The following is a 19259-nucleotide window of genomic DNA, read 5'->3' as shown; positions in this document are numbered from 1 at the left end:
GTCTCGAAATGCGAATAAATAAAATGCCGGCCGACCATGAAAGAAACCCGGCTCATAATAAAACGTTATTCCGTTCTGTTATAAAGATACATTAGCGGTATTATTTCATACCTAGCAGCAACTTATTCTTGCTTTTCCTTCTTAGAGGTCATTATTTTACTCGACAAGTACGTTCTCCGAGACCGTAACTTTTGCCAGATATTAGCCTCCATTTTCACCTTAGGATATATCGTATAGGTGCACTTATACCCACTATTATCGAATGAGAAAAAGCAGAAAACAATTTTTACAACATGAGAATAACGATAAAACATGCGAATAAGACACAAAGATCGTTGAACTTTGCTTTTATCAAATTATTCAAAAACATCTGTTTTTATTTTTTTCACCGACTAACATACACATGTTTATATCATTTTAAACAAGACTCCTTTTGGAACTAATACATAAAATGTGTTTTATCTTATTCTTATCCGAGGGTCAGCCATTTTATCCGTCGATCATAGGGTATTCCTGTAAATAAGTCTCCGCTTTATCGAAAACTCGTTTATTCGATAGGAACGTAAAACTAAGTCTATTCTTATATAAAACAATGCTTTTTCTTATCTAACGTATAATATCATTTAGATAGAAATGGATAATCTTAAAAAAGAATTTATCTCAAGGACTTCGGTAAAGTTAAATAATAAAATAGTCGACGCAATATTATCGTCTCACATCATTTAACAATGAAAATTCGAGGAAAGCACACTCTTGAAGGGTGACTTCAGAGTGATCTAGGAACAGACTCACTTTACTCCCACGCGTCGTTAAGTCTTACGACTTCGAGATATACCTCTCACTCTCACTCACTCACTCGCTTATTCACTTACTCTCTCTGCCTTTCTCTCTCTCTCTCTCTCTCTCTCTCTCTTTTCTTTTTCACACTGAGTTTGAACGAGAAGAGTAAAAGCAGGAGAGTAATCTCCGTCACACACGCGTCCTCTTGTCTCTTCTGCTTTTCGAGTGATGACTTCTCAAGAGAGTCTGTATTTCCGTACGATTGAAAGATACCAGAGAACAAGAGAGAGATCTCTAGGATTATTTTAAAGTGGCTCCATTTATTTCAACGTATATATATATATATACAGAATGAAGGACAACGATGATATTTTCAAGATATAAACTAGGGTGACCCAAGCTATTTCGTTCCCACGATCCCCAAGCAGATAAATAGAAGAAAAAATAATAATTATAATAATAATAATAATAATATTGAAAAAAAAAAACAGGATCGAACGTGTTGTTGTAAACAAAATGGATTATTAGATAGGGCATTTCCTGTATAACGGTAGTAACTTTTACGCACCGGTGGAACAACGACGCGTTTCGTTAACGTTCATCTGAACTAACCAACGCGCTTTTCAAAGCTCACTGTTTAATTATTTTCCAAGTCTAGCATGGCAGGCAGGCAGGCAGGCTGCCAGGCACGTCGTCGTCGTCGTCGTCGTCATCGTCGTATCGGCACGTTTATATTTTCGCTAATTATTATTTTAATGAGGAAACGCGGTATAGAGAGGAAGAGAGAGAAAGAGAGAGAGAGAGCAAGAGAATGAACAGCTAGACATGGAAAGAACAGCGCGCCAATCATCGTGCCGCTAAAAATCCACCGATAACAACAAACGGGATCGTTAACGTTGTTGGTACTCTCTCTCTCTCTCTCTCTCTCCCTCTCTCTCTCTCTCTCTCCCTCTCTCTCTCTCTCTCTCTCCCTCTCTCTCTCTTTTTCTTTCTGCTTTTTTCTCTTGCGATATTTAGTGAAATCCATTTTTGACTCGCAATTATGAAAAAGTTGTTGTTAATCGTACGGCTTGACCGTTCTCGACTTTCTGCGTATTATTTATTTAACCTACTTCAAAGATACGCAAACTATTTATTTTTTGATCGTTTTTTCTTCGATAGAGATCTCTTTCATAAATCTTCAAAAATTTCTCTGTCATTCGATCGTTAAATTGTAAGGAATACGTTCATGTCACATTTTGTTTTAATTCTTTGAGTGATATATAAGGAACATATATTATCTTTATATTTCATTATCGTACTATGTAAAATTCGTGAAAATCTTGTAATCGAGCCATAGTTTGCGTACCACTGTTTTACTCTACTACTCTCTGAGAGAATTATGAGTACGCGATCGAATACGAGCTCGTTAAACGAAATTATTTCGAAGATTAGACCTGGCCGAAACGTTATACCTACGCATAACGAGAACAGATAATTAGCGGAAGGCACGGAATGACCGTTAATTGCAGAATGCCCAGACGGACGCGTGCATATTAATTGGAATTATAACTAGCGCTGGCTAAAGAGAGTACGGTGGTAGAGGATGAGGATATAACTGTGATGTTCGTGAGTTTTTCGTTGAAGTTAAAAAGCAACTGGCGTTTGACGAACACAATTTTCTGTAGCGTAACGCATTAACAAAATTTTCATTCAATAATCATTATTAAAATTGACTTTACCTTGAAGAAATTTACGAAATAATTGAAGAAATAATACGATCTATTATTCACAAATATTGAAAGGTAAGTATTTTTAATCATTAGCTCGAATTTCAAATGATCGAATGAACGAAAATCCATTTTGTCTTAGCTTTGCAAACAGTCCTTATCGTCCCTTTTCTACCCTCGAATTAGCTCAATCCTGACAATCGCATAATCCTTAACGCGTTTTTCTCAAAATCACCTCTTCGTTGTTGAAAATCGAGTTTGAGAAAGCTCGTTAAAGCGAACTTTAGCGCGTGTCTCTCTTCCTCTACGTACAAATATATAAATATATATATACATATATACATATGTATACATATATATATATATATGTACATATGTATACATATGTGTCCCTTCTTGTACGTCGGCAGTGGACGATATAGAAACTCCTGGCGTGCGTACGGTGCCACGAATCGATACAACAATGGAGTTATGCAGCTGTATCGTGGCGTGGACTACTATGAGGGTTCGTGGAAGGTAGAGGTAGGGGTTGAAAACGCGAAAACCTTCCTCCAGTAGAGGCGTCTGTCCTTCTATATATCCCTTCTATCGTCCCTCGTCTCTCTATCATCCCGTTTGGTCGAACGATGGGGCCTCCGCATAATCCGCCTATATACGACGTATCCTCCAACCCCCGATGTACATCGTGCTGTGAGGGGTGCATAATTGCATCTAGATAAAACAGGTGAATGGTAAATCAAACTTGGATTTGCTCCCTTCGCCTCGTGATTACCGTAGCTAATTAAGGGAGAATCCTAAGGATACAAAAAAAAAAAGAAAAAGAAAAAGAAGATAAGGAAAAGAAAGCGGATAATAAGTTAACGTCTATACGAAGATTTTACGATTATCGAGGGAGTTGAAATTGAGATTCGTGATTAATAAGATTTAACCATACTGTCGCTTACGTCTCACTTTGACTCATATTCAAATCGATACTCTTAACAATGTTTTACAAATCAGTTAAAACTATATATAACTAAAATCAATATTAAAATAAAAATGTTATTTTATTTATTATTTCGTATTCGAAAAATTAAAATCGTACATTAAACAGATAGATATATTATCGACTACCTTATTAGTCTTTCTAGAAGAAAAACGTTTGCCTCGCACACGCGCGCGCTCGATATATTCAAAAGTTCCACGAGGACAAAGAGAAAGAGAGAAAGAAAGAGAGAGAGAAAGCCGAAGGAAAAGCGTAGAGTGGATGGGAGGATGCCAAATAAAGCGGATGTAATTCCACGCGAAATTAACCGTAGCATGCGGTAAGCTGAAGCCAGATAGATAGGTGGCATTACATTGGGAATATTATGATCCATTCCATGTTACAAGATGTTATATTACGTCCGCGGTAACCAATATTGCAACGCTAAGCCAGACGAAGAGCAGTAACATATCTCTAGCTTACTACGCTAACTTCGCTTCTATACGAGAAAGAGTAAGAGAGAGAAAGAGAAAGAGAGAGAGAGAGAGAGAGAGAGAGAGAGAGAGAGAGAAGAGAAAGCGATTCAGCATATCGCATCTTCGAGATGGACGGTCCATCCCTCGGGCAGCTTCCGTATTTCCAGTAAATTCATTGCTCGTCCAAATCGAATTCGATGATACATATATAACGAACAATTTAAACTAACGTCTTAGCAATGATCTTTTATAATATATAACGCTTTTGAATAACAGTTATCGTTCATTTTATTTGCGTTTCTCTTTACGAAGAAGGAAAACAAGGAAGAAAGGGAGAGACAGAGGGTAAGAGAGAGAGAGAGAGAGAGAAAGAGAGAGAGAGAGAGAGAGAGAGAGAAGAGAGAGAGAGGAAGATAACATTTATTAGAAGTAAGTCCTACATAGAGAGACAGAAAGATAGATAGATATAGAGCTAGAAAACAATTACCAATGACATAATCGTTCGATATTTCCGAACAAATATGTCGATTCTCTCCATCAGAGAAAATAAATCAATGGAACGTCCTCGCATTATCCAATGATTCGTGGACCACGTAAGTGTATACTATAGACAAAATCGTTCCCGTCTTAAAGCATTATTACTGCCTTCCGTCATGTAGGATAAGTGCTCTTCCGTGTAACGAAGAGGCGCTTACGTTTTCGCACCATAGACCAATTCAAACGTGTTCGCTCTTAATAATAGATCTTGTTCGAGAAATACCTGTAGTCTTTGCATCTATGATTTCTTTTTTGTTTTTTCTTTTTATCTCTTTCTTCAGATTGAAAACTTACTTTGCATCGAATTAATTAATGAATTATTAATTACATAACTCTGATATCTTAAAATGAAATTATTATTTCGCTTACTATCGTATACATTAATACAATTTAAATTTCTGTTACATGCAATGTCGATGTTTATAAATAAAAGAAAAGAAAAAAAAAAGGAAAAGGAGAGAAGAAGAAGAAGAAGGAAAAGAATCATTTCTATCATTCAAGTTAAAGGAAAAGATCGTATTTATTTTTGGTATAAAGTCAACGTAAAAGTTGTTCTCTGTTCGAATATAAATCGGAATGGGAGAGTAGCTAAGCGAATTCGTGGATAAGAAAGAAAAGATAGATAGAGAGAGAGAGAGAAAGAGAGAGGGAGAGAGAGTAGGAAAGAGAAGGATAGGAAGTGAGGGAAGAGAAAGAGAGAGAGAGAGAGAGTGGGAGAGAGAAGGATAGGGAGTGAGGGAAGAGAGAGAGAGACAGAGAGTCGATTCCCTCGAACTCGAAGATGCAAACAGAAGAGTTGCCCTGTAATGCGAAACTTGTTATTGAGAAAGGTAGCCCCTGGCTGTAGGTTGCGGAGACTTAGACGCCGCACCGGAAACGCTATTACCTTGCTGCGCTCTAACTCCATCTTGCCTTCCAACGTCGCGTATATATCGCCGCCCTAGACTTTGCCTTACCGGTATGGCGTGTGTTACGTAAGGCCGCTCTGGATGCCTTTCCAACGAGTAGTAATACCACCATCACCATGTTACGTTACATAACCGCGAGAAATCCCACGACGAGCTTTTCGAAATTTCGATATGCTGAAAGTCTCTTAGAAATCTTCAAATTATAATACTTTTTCTATTCTTCTTCGCCGTAGAAATATTTGTTTCTTTTTCATTTTTTTTTTGTTTTTGTTTGTTTTACGTAAATCTTCAGAAATTAAATTGAAAGAGATTTTTTTACACGTATTTCGAATCTACGTAAATCAGAAAGAGAGAGAGAGAGAGAGAGAGAGAGAGAGAGAGAGAAAGAGAGATGAAATGTAATTTGAAATAGCAGACAATTCTATTTCAAAAACAAACGAGATCATTTTATAATCGTCCGATACGATCATCACTCGAAAAACGAACTATACGAAAAGTAATAAAAGTACCAAATGGATTAATCAACTGCGATGTTTTTGATTATCAACATTGAAGTATACCATAGATAGGAGAAAAAAGAGAGAGAGAGAGAGAGAGAGAGATAAAGAAAGAGTTGGGTTTATGCTACGAGAAAGATAATTATGGCTCACAGTCGAAGTTAATTGCTATGTCGCCATAAAAAAAAACGTGGTTGTGAAGCTTGAAAAGGAGAGGCATATGGCATCGAAAGTGTAAAAGAAAGAGAGAGAAAGAGAAAGATAAACAGATACATGTCATAAACTCGATCGTTCGAAAAGGGTTAAAGAGAGAGATAGAAAAAAGGGAAAGAGAGAGAGAGAGAGAGAGAGAGAGAGAGAGAGAGAGAGAGAGAGAGAAAGAGACAGAAGGAAGCAAACGAGTGCCATGAAGCGCGAGATATATCGAAGCGATCGGTATAAATATACATCGGTGAGGACATTGAGCCTTTGTTTGTTTATGATTTACACCGTAGCACCGGCACGTCGCATCAGACGAAATGCATATATGCGGAAGTATGAGTGACGCGTCGTCGTATATCGGCCGCTCCAATCGAAATTGAAATTAAAATGTATCCATCGCCGATCGTTCCACACGTATATAGGAATGTACGTATCTATGCGTCGAAAAATATCACACGAAACCAGCGACGCGTACGCAGACGTATTTGCGAAAAGGGTGGAAGTAGAAAAAGATATGATGTGTTATGATATAGATACGTAGTGGAAGGTATATTTCGTTCTGATCGTGATTGACCTTACCAAGGGATTAATACAATGTATAAGTACGAATAGTAAATAAGCAGATGAAAAAATATATGATATAGAGATGAAACATTTTTTGAGAAGGAGTGAAAATAAAATAAGAAAAAGCAGATAGAGAGAGAGAGAGAGAGAGAGAGAGAGAGAGAGAGAGAGACAGAGAGAGAGAGAGATTTAAATTACGGTGATGAATTTTTGAAAAGAAAAAGAAAAAAATTATTTAAATCGAAGAAAATGTTAATAAATGTAGAAATGTTTAATCGTAGAAAATAGAGATAGAGACGAGGGAGCAAAGAGGCAAAGAGATCCTGTTATGTTACGGAATGCTTCCCGCCACTTAGAGGCACTCAAGGTAAATAAATCGTTTCCCGGTTGAAACAGTGGATGCATCTCCGACTCTTCCGCCCTTCGTTGTGGTTTTTCAAGTAGAGTTCGCCTCCCTATGCAGAAAAAAGAAAGAAAGCACACGAGCACATACAACATCGGAACCCTCTTCGCTCTGCTCCCTCAAAGGCATCGCACATCAGAAGAATTCCCACGTCGAGAGTCGAACGTGAGTCTTCTTCCTCCTCCTTCTCCTCCTCCTCCATCTCCTCCTACTCCATCTCCTCCTACTCTTACTCCTTTTCGAGAGTCACGTGTCATTCGTCGAGATCTTTATCGAAGTATATTCTTGTACATTGTATATAATAACGATATCGATCTTACGTATGTATACAAAATGGTCCTCTTAAGTAGGATCATTTAAATTCTCTTCTTATTATGATGCACAAAATATTTTTTACGTAATGATATCAAAGGACTAATATCTGGTAAGAATATTTTTTTTCAAAGATCATTTTTTTCGAAGTTATCAAGATCATCGATGTTGTTTTGACACATAACTACATTTTTTTTTTTTATTGCACCGCGTAATTGATCAAAAAATACATTCGGATATGTATAATAAAGTGACCTTGAGATGACCTTGGTCTTCGGAAATTAAAATTTTACGTAGAACTGATGTCTATCATGATCGCAGACTGATCAAAATCTGTAACTAAGAGTGTGAAACAATTGAAAGATATGTACAATCGGTAATTGGATGTATTAGGAAATGTATTATGTCAAATTAAAAAATATGATGAGGATCGACGAGACTGACGACGAGGACCTACGAGGACCGACGATGACGACACGTCAACGACGACAAAGACCGAAGATTGCCGAAGATAGCCGATGATAGTCATCGTCGCCGTCGGCCATTTTCGGCTTTCGTCGTTGTCATTACTCGTCGGTTCTCGTCGTCGTAACATAAAAAATATTCTTTGTATCATAAATCAAAGAGATATTTAGGTGGCCCTACTTAATAGAATTATCTTGTATATGTGTAACCTACGAAACGATTCTCGTCTTTACAAAGAAACGATGAACTTTCCGAAATACCGATTCGCCATTGATCGAAACATCATTAAAGGTTTCACGACGATACATTATCAATATTTTGTCTTGCCTTGATATTTTCAATTCAACGAGTAGGTTTCTTTAAATCTATGGAAATCCTTTGCCTCGTCTTTTTCGAGAGATAGAAAATGCGAAAAAAAGAAGAAAAGAGAAGAGAAGAGGAGAGGAGAGGAGAAGAGAAGAGGAGAGAAAAGAAAAGAAGAAAAATCAAGAGCAGAAAGAGAGACGAGAATTCGCAGAACCAGAGAAGAGAAGACAAAATACAAAAAAAAAAAAAAGAAAAAAAGGTAGAGGAAGGGAAATCGTCCTGCAAGAATCCCCTTAATTATAACCGATCCATCAGCATTTCCCGGCGGGATTTAAGTAATTAAGTCCGATTTAACGAAGAATAGACGCCGGCGACGGGAATAAGAGTGGAATGCCTAGGGCAAGGCTTCGTTGGAAAAGAGGCTGCTCTTGGTGGTGTTGGCGGAAGCAAGAGGAAGAGAGAAAAAGAGAGAGAAAGAGAAAGAGGAAGTAGTTTGGTTCTCGGAAAGGGGATGAAAATGAACGAAAGGATGAGAGCAAGAAGAAAAGCTGATGCCGAGTTGGTCTCGATATCAAAATAATTGCTCCATCGAGTCGTCTCTCTCTTTCTCTCTTTCTCTCTCTCTCTCTCTCTCTCCCTTTCTCTCTTTCTCTTTTTCTCTTTCTTATTCATCTTTGTTCGACGTGGCTACTACGACAACGTTAATGAGAGAAAATTGTTTCACGACAAATGTCGTGGTTTTTGGAAAAAAAAAAAAGAAAAAAAATAAAACGAGAAAAATATCCCGTCATCTTTTTTCCTCCGAGTACTTGGAATAAATCTTTCCGAAGATCTCTAAAAAATCCCGCGCCGTTGGGCATATCTGAATTTGATCCCCGACGCGGTAAGCCAACGCGATTTGTCGAAGCAAGCCTGCGAGCAAGTCTTCTCTTCTCCAGTAGCGTGTTCTACGACCCTTTGTACTACCGTCTCTCTACGAGAGGTTCTTTACCCGCTAGTTTCTTCTTTTTCTTTTTCCCTTCGCGTATATGTACCTTAAATAATGCATGTGCCTCTGATACGTGTGTAGACGGAGGATCGACTACGCGTATGGAATAAACGTCTCGTTCTTTTCGTTATATCTACATACATAAATATATATATATATATATATATATATATATAATAGAGGAGAATTCCACATATCCATATTGTAAAATATTAATAACTTTTCATTTAGGTTATATCGTTTCGCTTAATAGTATCAACAGCGTCAAGGGATCATATTTCTTTTAATCTCCAATCATTTACAAATGCTTTACATTAATATATATATATATATATATATATATATATATATATATATATTTAATAACATTTAATATCAAACCAAAGAAAATAGATCGTTTTAAGGAATTATTCGATCGAAATTTGCAGCATCGAGTTCATCGAACCTTCCTCTGTGTGTCTGGTTATAATCATGGTAGGACAAAACGAAGCTAGGTTTTGTCACGTGGAAGATGGAAAAGTTTTCAGGGAGTGCGTCACGTGGCAAGTCCCCGTGTTTCCCGGCGCTGTGGTCGCTCGCGCCGTCGTCGACGCCGACGCGGACGCCTCCGGTACCGTCCGTTCAGATCAGGCAGGAATGCGAAACGGCTTGTTGATGGGCGAGATCGGAGTGGAGGTCGGTTACCATGGGTACACGGGGAATGATGCGTTACCTGGGTAACGCTGGCACAGCGGGTTGGGAGTTCTCTTCCTCCCTCACCTCTTCCTCCTCCATCTCTTCCTCCTCATCCACCTTCATCTCCTCTTCGTTCTACTCCGTATACATGCATATGTATATAACAACGTATATGTATATAGTATTCTGTGTAGTAGCTGTAGTCCAGTAGCAGCTACCCTGCCAACACCTCGCGATGCTTCTCCACCCCTTTTTCCTTCTCTCCCTTTTTTCAGTTCCTCTCTTTCTCTTTCTCTCTTTCTCTCTCTCTTTCTTCCTTTCGTTACTCCTACTCCTCCTTCTCCTGGTTCGCTTCATTGCTCGTCCAATCACATAGCATTCAAAGTGACGAGACTTCGACGCCGCTACGATCAATTACGAGGCGAACGAACGGAGGCGTTGCGGCTCAGAAAGAGAGAAAGAGAAAAAGAGAGAGTTTTTCGACGGGACGCTGCTCGAGGGTACATTCGACTCTCTATCCATTCCCTCTCTTCATCCCTTCCTACAGTTCTTTCCTCTTCTCTCACTCGCTCCCCAATTGAATACCTGCGAAGGCATTGTCCTTTTATCGCACGATACCTTTTCATTTCTTTTAACTCGCCCACCGTGAAAGACTCTAAAGTGCTTTATGACGGCGTTTTATCGAGCATTGTATCGATTTCGTGTTTCTCGATTCATGAAAGCGACGTGTAAGGTTATACCTACTGTTATATCGGTCTTTTTCTTCTTTTTCTCTTTTTTTTTTTTGTTTTTTTTTTTTTTTTTTTACTTGCCACGAAACTTATTCTACAAGAATTAAGGATTTTTTTACAACATTTTAATTTCTCTCGAGTATTTCAATGTTTTTATACAATGTTTAAAAAATAAATTATTCGATGATAATCGTTCGATTGATAGGAAATTGAATAATCATTTCATGAAATTGAAAACGCATGTATGTCAACACTCTGTTCGATTCTATGCCAATTTGCAAATTTCTTTGACTGACGTTAGACATTTTTGAAATCGCTTTCTACGAAAGAAGAATGTTTTAGTCTTTTTTTTCTTTATCGCCTTTGAAAAAAAAAAACAATATCTCCTTTCTTAACGACACGAATTAGATACGCTTTACGTCTCGGTTAGTATGTTTTATTCATAAGGTATTTATACGATCGTTATATTCGACGAGTTTACGGAATACAAACGAGGGACTCACACCTCACATTTCCGTCTCGATTTCTAAAATTTTGCTTGGCTAAGCTAACGATGTGTCCCTTCTTTTTACTTTTTTCTTTTTATATATTTTCTTTTTTCTTTTTTCTTCTTTTCCAACGTGTCTTTTCTTCCCAATTTTCGTCTACATGGCCATGGCTAAAACTGCTTAAATGCGACCACGCGATACCTTTGGCTCAATTATAATCAATCTACAAAACAAAACGAATGAACACAGAAATATAGACGAACACGAAAGTTCTTCCATCACCTACGCACAATACTTGGCAGTACATACCTTGCTTCCTTTCCTCCCCTCGTCTCTTTTTCCTGCCCTTCGCACGTTCGTTTCGTAATTCGCTTCATCGCTCGTCCAATCACGTACCATTCAAAGTGACAGCTGGATCCTCCTCGAATACATGCGAAACTGGGTATACGCGACATCAATTACGATAGACGACGCCAAAAGAGAGAGAGAGAGAGAGAGAGAGAGAGAGAGAGACAGACAGACAGACAGAGAGAGAAAATTTAACTCCGTCTATGTCGAGACAATTTTTCTTTTGCTTCGAAAATTCTCGTTAAACTTCATCACCCTTCTTCCCTTTGCCTCCCTCTTTTCGACACTATCACTTTCATCCCTACTATTACTATTGTACTACTACTACTACTATATTTTAGAAATATAACGAATGGACAACGAGCAACGTGTTCATCGAATTTTGCAGATGAGTCGTGGACCCATCCCCGCCATCATCACTGGCAACATCAACCGCGGTAATCTTGATTATCTTAATGGACGTACAAAGCATCATCGTGGTAAAACCGATCGATAACCGACAGGTAATCTATACGTAAATCGTGTCGACTAAAATCTTCAAAGGGTACTACAGTTCTCTCTTAATATTCTCTAACTGGAAGCGACATTCAAATCACGAAACATCGAACAATAGCTCGCTATTGGCCATACCATTCCATGCGAAAGTATTTATTATTGGATTATCGAGGAGAGATTTTAATGCATTTGGTATGGACCAAGCCAACAATGGTGGCGACGACGACGACGACGACGACTACGACTACGACGAGGAAAACCCTTTTCGCTTTTCCCGACTATATAACCATCTCTCTCTTTCTCTCTTTCTCTCTTTCTCTCTCTCTCTCTCTCTCCCTTTCTCTCTCTCTCTCTCCTCCCATTCACAGTCATTTCAACGAGCGAGTCGCCGACGTTCCGCTTCGCTTTCGACGCCGCGCGTGGTAATCAAATCCGTAACCGTGAAACGCGGCTGAATGCCTGATTTCAAGCGCAGAGTCGGATTTCAGAGCGTGTTCGTCCCTCTCTCTACTCTTCCTCTTCTCCACTGTTACCCCTCCTTCACTCCTACCACTTTCCCACGTACTACGTATGTACCAACCTAACTTAGAGAAATTCAATTTCTTTCGTTTTATCGAACGAAGTGCATTTACGATCGAGCTCTGTACGTTTAGCGCTGATATACTCTCTACTATTCTCTCTCTCTCCCTTTCTCTCTCTACCTCAATCTCTATTACTATTATTACGTACGTAAATCTATATGTAAATATATATATATATATAAATATATTTATGTAATGTTATGTATGTAAAGGTTGTATACTTAGGTGGAAGCTCGAACCTTTCATAGGCGGGCGAGCGAGCTTTCGCGAGGGCGCAAATCACTTTTCACGCGCGATGGCGCCGAAAAGCTATGCGTTCGCGTGTGCGTGTATTGCACTACCGCTTCTCTTGCATATCCTGGAGGGTAACTCTCGCGGCTGCCCGACGAGCTTCGACGTACCGTGCACGGCCCCATGTAAAACTCCCAACTCGCTCGATTAACCACGAAAGCGCTAATCGCTCCGAGAAAGCGCAGCTTACTCCGACAAAACTGAGGATAGACGTGTGTTTTGTAAATGTGTCGTATCCTTGATAAATTCATTTCATTGTTTATTAGATTTTAGAGATAGTTTGATTATATCTTAATTAATTACAATAATTAAACATTATAAAGATAATTCTAATAAGGCGATATAATGTTTTATTTAAAAATTTTTCGTATTAAAAATTATTTATCGACGTAATACTTATGTACATAGTTTATCGATTAAATTCATTATCGATTATACTAGACAATTTGTCTGAATCTTTTTTAAAATAAATAAAATGTGGTTACATATTGAATCTATAAGGGAAAAGATCAAACGCGTATGTTCTCTAACATAATCTCGAGAGAAAATCTAGAATAAATACATAATGAAATGATTTCAACGAATCAGAGGTCTGTGAAAGTTCAACGAGCGTATAACCGGTCGCCTTAAGATTTCAATGATGATGGACCCTTTCGATAGATCGATTTTCGTGCGTCGTCTTCGATGAATAGGCACAATAACGTCTCTGTTTTCTTCAAGTAGCAGATGTTACGTACAGCTTCTCTCTTTTACATCAAGGAGAGAAAGAAAATGTTTCTTTGTTGGACATCGAGCATACTTAAACGTACCGCAACGAATTCAACTTCTCTTTCGTATCGACGCGTTGTATTCAGTTTCGATACGGATCTCGATCGAGAGAAGCTCATCCCAATGACAAATACATTTAAATCTGTAGCAATGACAAATGTGTGTATGTGTGTGTGTGTGCGTATGTGTGTATGAAGAAGAGATAGGGAGGATAAACGATATACCACCAGCATTTCAGGTTTGAAGGGTCCAGAATTTAATCCAACGATTTTGGTTGTTTGTGTTGACCACGTTATGAGAGAACATTTCTCGAGGCTATGCGGAATCACTGATGACGCCCAAAGGGATTTCACGTGAAATAATCAGAATTGTCGCTTTAAAAAAAAAAAGAACACGCTCCGAAATTCATCTATGGTCTAAGCATTATAGTTCTCTATTATGCACGTAGTACGTAGTGCGATTTATACTTTATGCCATACGACGTGGAGTGTAACTGATACAGAAACGGGTCAACTGAATATAAAAAGTATTGTTTTTAAATAATGGAAACCAATCTTTTTTCAGTAAAGATTTTTTATTTTTTCATATATATATATATATATATATATATATATATACATATATAAAATTAAAATATAATATAAATTTATATTATAATATAATAATATAATATAAAAAGAGATTTTAATATATGTAATAATAATAAAAAGCGAATATATATATATATATATATATATATATATATATATATACTATATATATTATATATATTATATATATATAATAATAAAAAGCGAATATATATATATATATATATTTAAAACTGTGAAAGATATTTCGTTGTATACATTCTCTGGTAATATCTTAGAGATGTCTGTGGAAAGACATCGAGAAATTTTTTAAGATAAAAAAGGAAAATAAGAAGGCAAGAATAAAGAGAGAAAGAATAAGCGATACGAAGATTTCTCGGGTCCTTTTGCGGAGTCACGGTGGTAATGGAGAAATTTTCTCGAAAGCTGCGGTCCTTGATTAATCCTTTGAAAGATGCCACTGGTCGAGTTCTACGGTATTGCTTTTTCTTCATTTTTTTCTGGCGAATAGTAAGTAACTAGCAGAGTACTACCTTTTCCGCGAGACTGTGAGGAAACGAGGAGGATTGTAATCAAAGTTTATGCAGTACTATAAGATATTGGGAATTATTGAAAAGGTTTTGATTCATCTTTTCTTTTGGTGTTGTTCAAATAGCTATTATCAAAAACGACAATTCTCGTTGCAAAGCATGTAATTACTATTTTTCATGATGTCTTTGTAGTAGATATATATACACTTCCTATACATTCATATAGATCAACGCATTGTCAGAACTAAGCGTTTTTTCGAAAACCATTGGACGCTATCTCCATTTTACCGAACGGCTATTTTGTTGGAGCAGTAAATTTTCATCGCTTGGGAGAGATCATCCTCTGGGTTTTATAAAAAAAAAAAAAAAAAAAGAGGAAGAAAGAAAAAAATTTTTTAAAATGGAGAAAAAAAATAGCGGGACGATTGACAACCGATGGTTGGAGTACAATGCGCTCGTTATCACGCTACGATATCGGTCAATCGCGTATCAACTCGCCTCGTGACCGCTTTGCATCCGAAAAAAAAGGAGCTGTCGATTTGAGGTCAGCACCTCGAAAAAAAGGGAGAGAGATAGAGAAAATACAGGATGGATCAAGGATGATCAATTAATTTACGTTGTTGCGTTTGTTTTCCAGTAAAAATTAAACTTTTAAATGATGCTTATCGGTCAAACAATATACACACACAAATTATATATATAATTGTATACTGGAATATATAGTAATAGAATTTTATAAATATAGGTACATTTTAAAGTCAAAGTTTGCTTTTCTACTCAAGTCGATTGAAAATGACCGAGTTTCATGAGAGTTCGATGATCGGTGTTCTAAGATCGAAGGCGATTTCGTTCGACCGGCTAAAACTCGAAGTCTCAATGCCCCGTGACGATCGAAACTCTTCGTAAACCAGCCAGCTACCTCCATCCTATCTTATCCAGCCCTTACTCTCTTCAGACTCCGACAACGGGTTCGTTAAAACTTCGTCCGAAGCTGTTCATGTTTAAATTAGAATTGCATTCTTCGACACGAATTTTCAGAGCGGCAATGGCAGCGGCAGTGGCGGCGGCGGCGGCGGCGGCAGCGGCAGCACCAGCAGTGAGACTTAAAACTTTCTCGGGCTGCTCTCTCCGAGTATAATCAGGCAAAGTAGTACCCTTTTGGCGTCGTTCCCGAAATTCATTTATATGCCTTAAAGTGATAGTGTAATTAACCGCGGTACGTGTTAACGTTCCTTCATGGACGACTATTACAACAAAACCATTTAATTCGATCTCCTTCAAATTTGTCGATTTCAGGCAACAAAACTATCGAATTGAATCAAAAGATCATCAAGATATGTCAATCATCAAAAGAAAAAGAAAAAAGGACATATCTATCGAAAACATAAAAAAAAAAACGAAAGGATATCGTTACAAAAGATGATAACGAAGCTGAAAGTATTCGGCCGTAATAACGAATCATCGTCGAAGCGTCTGCAAAGTTTCAAGAGTATTTTCTCTTACTTCGCTTGGTCTCTCTCTTTTTCTCTTTTCTCAATTTCACCCTCTCTGTCCTCGCGTCGTTCTCCTTTCCACCCCTCGTCGTTTTCTTTTCTCTCTTGCATTTAAATCGAGTAATATTCCTTGCGGTCGATTTTCCCATCGCTCAAAGTTAAAGGCTATGCATTTAGTGGCGTGCACATTTTATTCGTGTCTCAGCTCCCGCTCTTTCCCTTTACCGCCCTTCTCTCTCTCTCTCTCTCTCTCTCTCTTTCTCTCTCTCTCTCTCTCTTATGTATAATCCACAGTCTGTTCGTGTTGCTCGTAAAGCATGATGTGATAGATGACCGGTTAAGCGTCGTGTATATCTAACGTATCTTTTCTATCCTTACCAACCTATCTACCTACTAGCATCTCTCTCTCTCTCTCTCTCTCTCTCTTTTTTTTTCTCCCTCTCTTTTTCTCTTTCTCTTTCATAGAAAAGAGCTCGCGCACGCGCGTCACCCTTCCGTCTCTCTTGCCAACACCATCACCACCCCCCGTCCCCCCCCCAAACCACTAACATGCTACAAGCCCTCAAACGTTTATTCAATATCTGTCGAGGGGCTTGCTGCGGGCCTTGTATACGGCCAACTCGTCCATAAGACTCGTTATACCAGAATGCAAGCACACTACATTCGAGTTTAAAAAGGTAGGCACGCAGCCAGCTGATTTTAACCCTTGTAGATATGCTCTTGAGGAAGCTCGCAAACCGACGAGCTTCGCCATTTCTCTTCGCCATGGTACCACTCGATCTTGGAGATCGCTCGAAACGAATTTTCTCATCTTTAATTTATCTTTGTTTATACATATGTTATCCTATGTTTTGTTTATACATATATATAAATATATATATATATAATATATATATAATATATATATATTTATTTTATTATTTATTGTAAAAGAAACTTCGTTAGATGTATCTTATTTGCCAAGAATTCATTCCTAGAATTCTTCCGAATTTTTAATTGATTCAATCGTCGATTCCGTTCGATTTTGTTAATCGACGATAATAGCTAATGAATCTATATTTATTTATTTTTCGTCGTAAAAAAATGTACGAATTTTTTTTTACAATAAAAGAAATGGAAAGAAATTGAATCGAAATCGTGAAGACGCTAACATTATCGATACATCCATTTAGTCAGATAGCGAACTATCCAAAGTGTAATTAACATTTTTTGATTCGAATCGTGAATTCGAGACATGTACTAATCGGGTGATAGAGAGAATGTGAGAGAGAGAGAGAGACAGAGATAGAGAGCGAGAGAGAGAGAGAGAGAGAGAGAGAGAGTGAGAGAGAGAAGAGAAGCGATAGAGCGAATCGCAGGACGCATCGGCCGTAATCTCGTCGTTGCACGCGAGGTGTGACCGGGCGAGATACGCAGCCCTTTTCCCACCCCCTTAAACCTCACGCCCGTAGCCGATTCTCTCGGCGTCCGCTCGATTGTTTCGCGATTCTGGCGTCGGGAAATTAACTCTCGTGCGAAGCGTCCTGTCGGTGGGGACAATGAACGAATCGAGACGAACGAGAGCTCACTCACACGTTCCTCTTTCTCTTTCTCGTACATTATATATACGTATTCTCTCTCTCTCTCTCTCTTGTTCTTTCTAACACGTAAAGCGTTCTCTCCTCCCCGGAGATATAGAAATACGATTTGGAAATGACGTGCCATAAGGTGCCAAAAGAAGCAGGGGATGCACTAGTACTCTCTCCTTCTCTCTCTTTCTCTTTCTCTTTCTCTTTTTCTCTCTTTCCTCACTCTCATTCGTACGTATAGGTTCACTCCTCGCCACGATTTTCTCCGCAGACTCGGCGAGCCTTCGAGTATTTGTTTGTTCGGCAATGCCGGCCATATGCCGACTCCACGGCCATATTATACGGCATTGCACGCCGTCATCGTGCGCCATCGTGCACGGTGCCAAACCAATGGACCCTTTGTTTTCGTTTCGGTTCAACGCACCGATCCTCCTCGCACCCTACGACTGCTCCTCTTCGAAGGTTCTTTATCTTTCTCTCTCTCTCACTCTTTCTCTCTCTCTCCCTCTCTCTTTTCTTACCCTTCTACTCTATAACCTAAACTTCTCCTTCTCTTTCTAACCGGCCATCTCCTTTCTTTCTCTTTCTCTTTTTTTCTTCTTTTTTTTTTTTCTTTCTCCCTTTTTGCATTCTTCGCGACCTACGAGCGTTACTTCGATATTTCTGCATTCTCTTGACGGGGTTGACTTCGAGTGAGAGAAAGAGAGAGAAAGTCGAGGGCTGCCGTTTATCACCCCCTTCCTTATTCCTCCACCACTACCCCTTTTGTTTTTCTCTTCGCGCCTCACCGCAATTTCGAGTAGTCGTCGACCGTTGGACGAGGACGATGGCGTGTCTGGCTCGAGGAATATCTTATGGAGTTATTGTTCGAGGTGCGGAGTCTGTCGAATAAAAAAGAAAGGAAAGCTGTAAGTAAAATAGTGAGTGAGTGAGAGAGAAAGAGAGAGAGAGAGAAATCGAAATTTGATCGATCAAGTCGATAAGCCGTCGCTAGAGCGACGACACGAATTAATTTCGTGTTTGGATTTCATTAACGCTCTACGTTCTAGAGTCTCACTCTGCTCAGTATTGCCCGAATGATAATACCTACAACGTTCGTCCTACGAAAGCCATTAATACGAAGGCCGTCGAATTGAATGTCTCGTTACGATCGTCGGATCGTTATTATCTTAATAAACGAGATCCTATAGTTATGTCATTTCGTTAATGATTTCATAAACGAATCTCTCTCTCTCTTTCTTCCCTCTCTTTGTCTCTCTCCGTCTGTATTATATTTGGTATTGTAAACTTACGAGAAATAAAAAAGAAAGGAAAATTATTTATAAAAATATTTAAAATAATAAAATATATTTATAAAAAAATTTATTTATAAAAAAGATTTTATGAACATCTTTTCATTTATTTCTTTCACATTTATCGTTGTTATCGTTGTCCTTTTTTTTTCTTTTTTTTATTTTCTTCTCCCGTTGTTTTCTACTTCCACGAAGATAAAGGTCGTAACGATCGCAGTCTGCATCCGACGAGCTCTCTTGCGAGTCCCGTGGTAGAGAGAAAGAGGGACAGAGAGATTGTAAGCCATACGCCGAGGATC

General features: G+C 38.4%; 1 protein-coding gene across 1 annotated transcript in view; it reads left to right on the top strand.

Annotated features, from left to right (window-relative positions):
- Positions 1 to 11848, top strand: part of LOC146873114 (uncharacterized) — a 323336-nt gene extending 311488 nt beyond the window's left edge. Inside the window, exons 9-10 of the mRNA XM_085655655.1 lie at positions 9539 to 9785; positions 11741 to 11848. Coding sequence (XP_085511781.1) covers positions 9539 to 9785; positions 11741 to 11848 — 355 coding nt within the window. The remainder of the gene's footprint in view (positions 1 to 9538; positions 9786 to 11740) is intronic.
- The last annotated feature ends 7411 nt before the right edge of the window (positions 11849 to 19259 follow it).

The sequence above is a fragment of the Vespa mandarinia genome, chromosome 3 (genome assembly GCF_050613455.1).
Source record: "Vespa mandarinia isolate Hongniang chromosome 3, ASM5061345v1, whole genome shotgun sequence".
Taxonomy (NCBI): Eukaryota; Metazoa; Arthropoda; class Insecta; order Hymenoptera; family Vespidae; genus Vespa; species Vespa mandarinia.
This window is presented reverse-complemented; position numbering and strand designations above follow the sequence as displayed.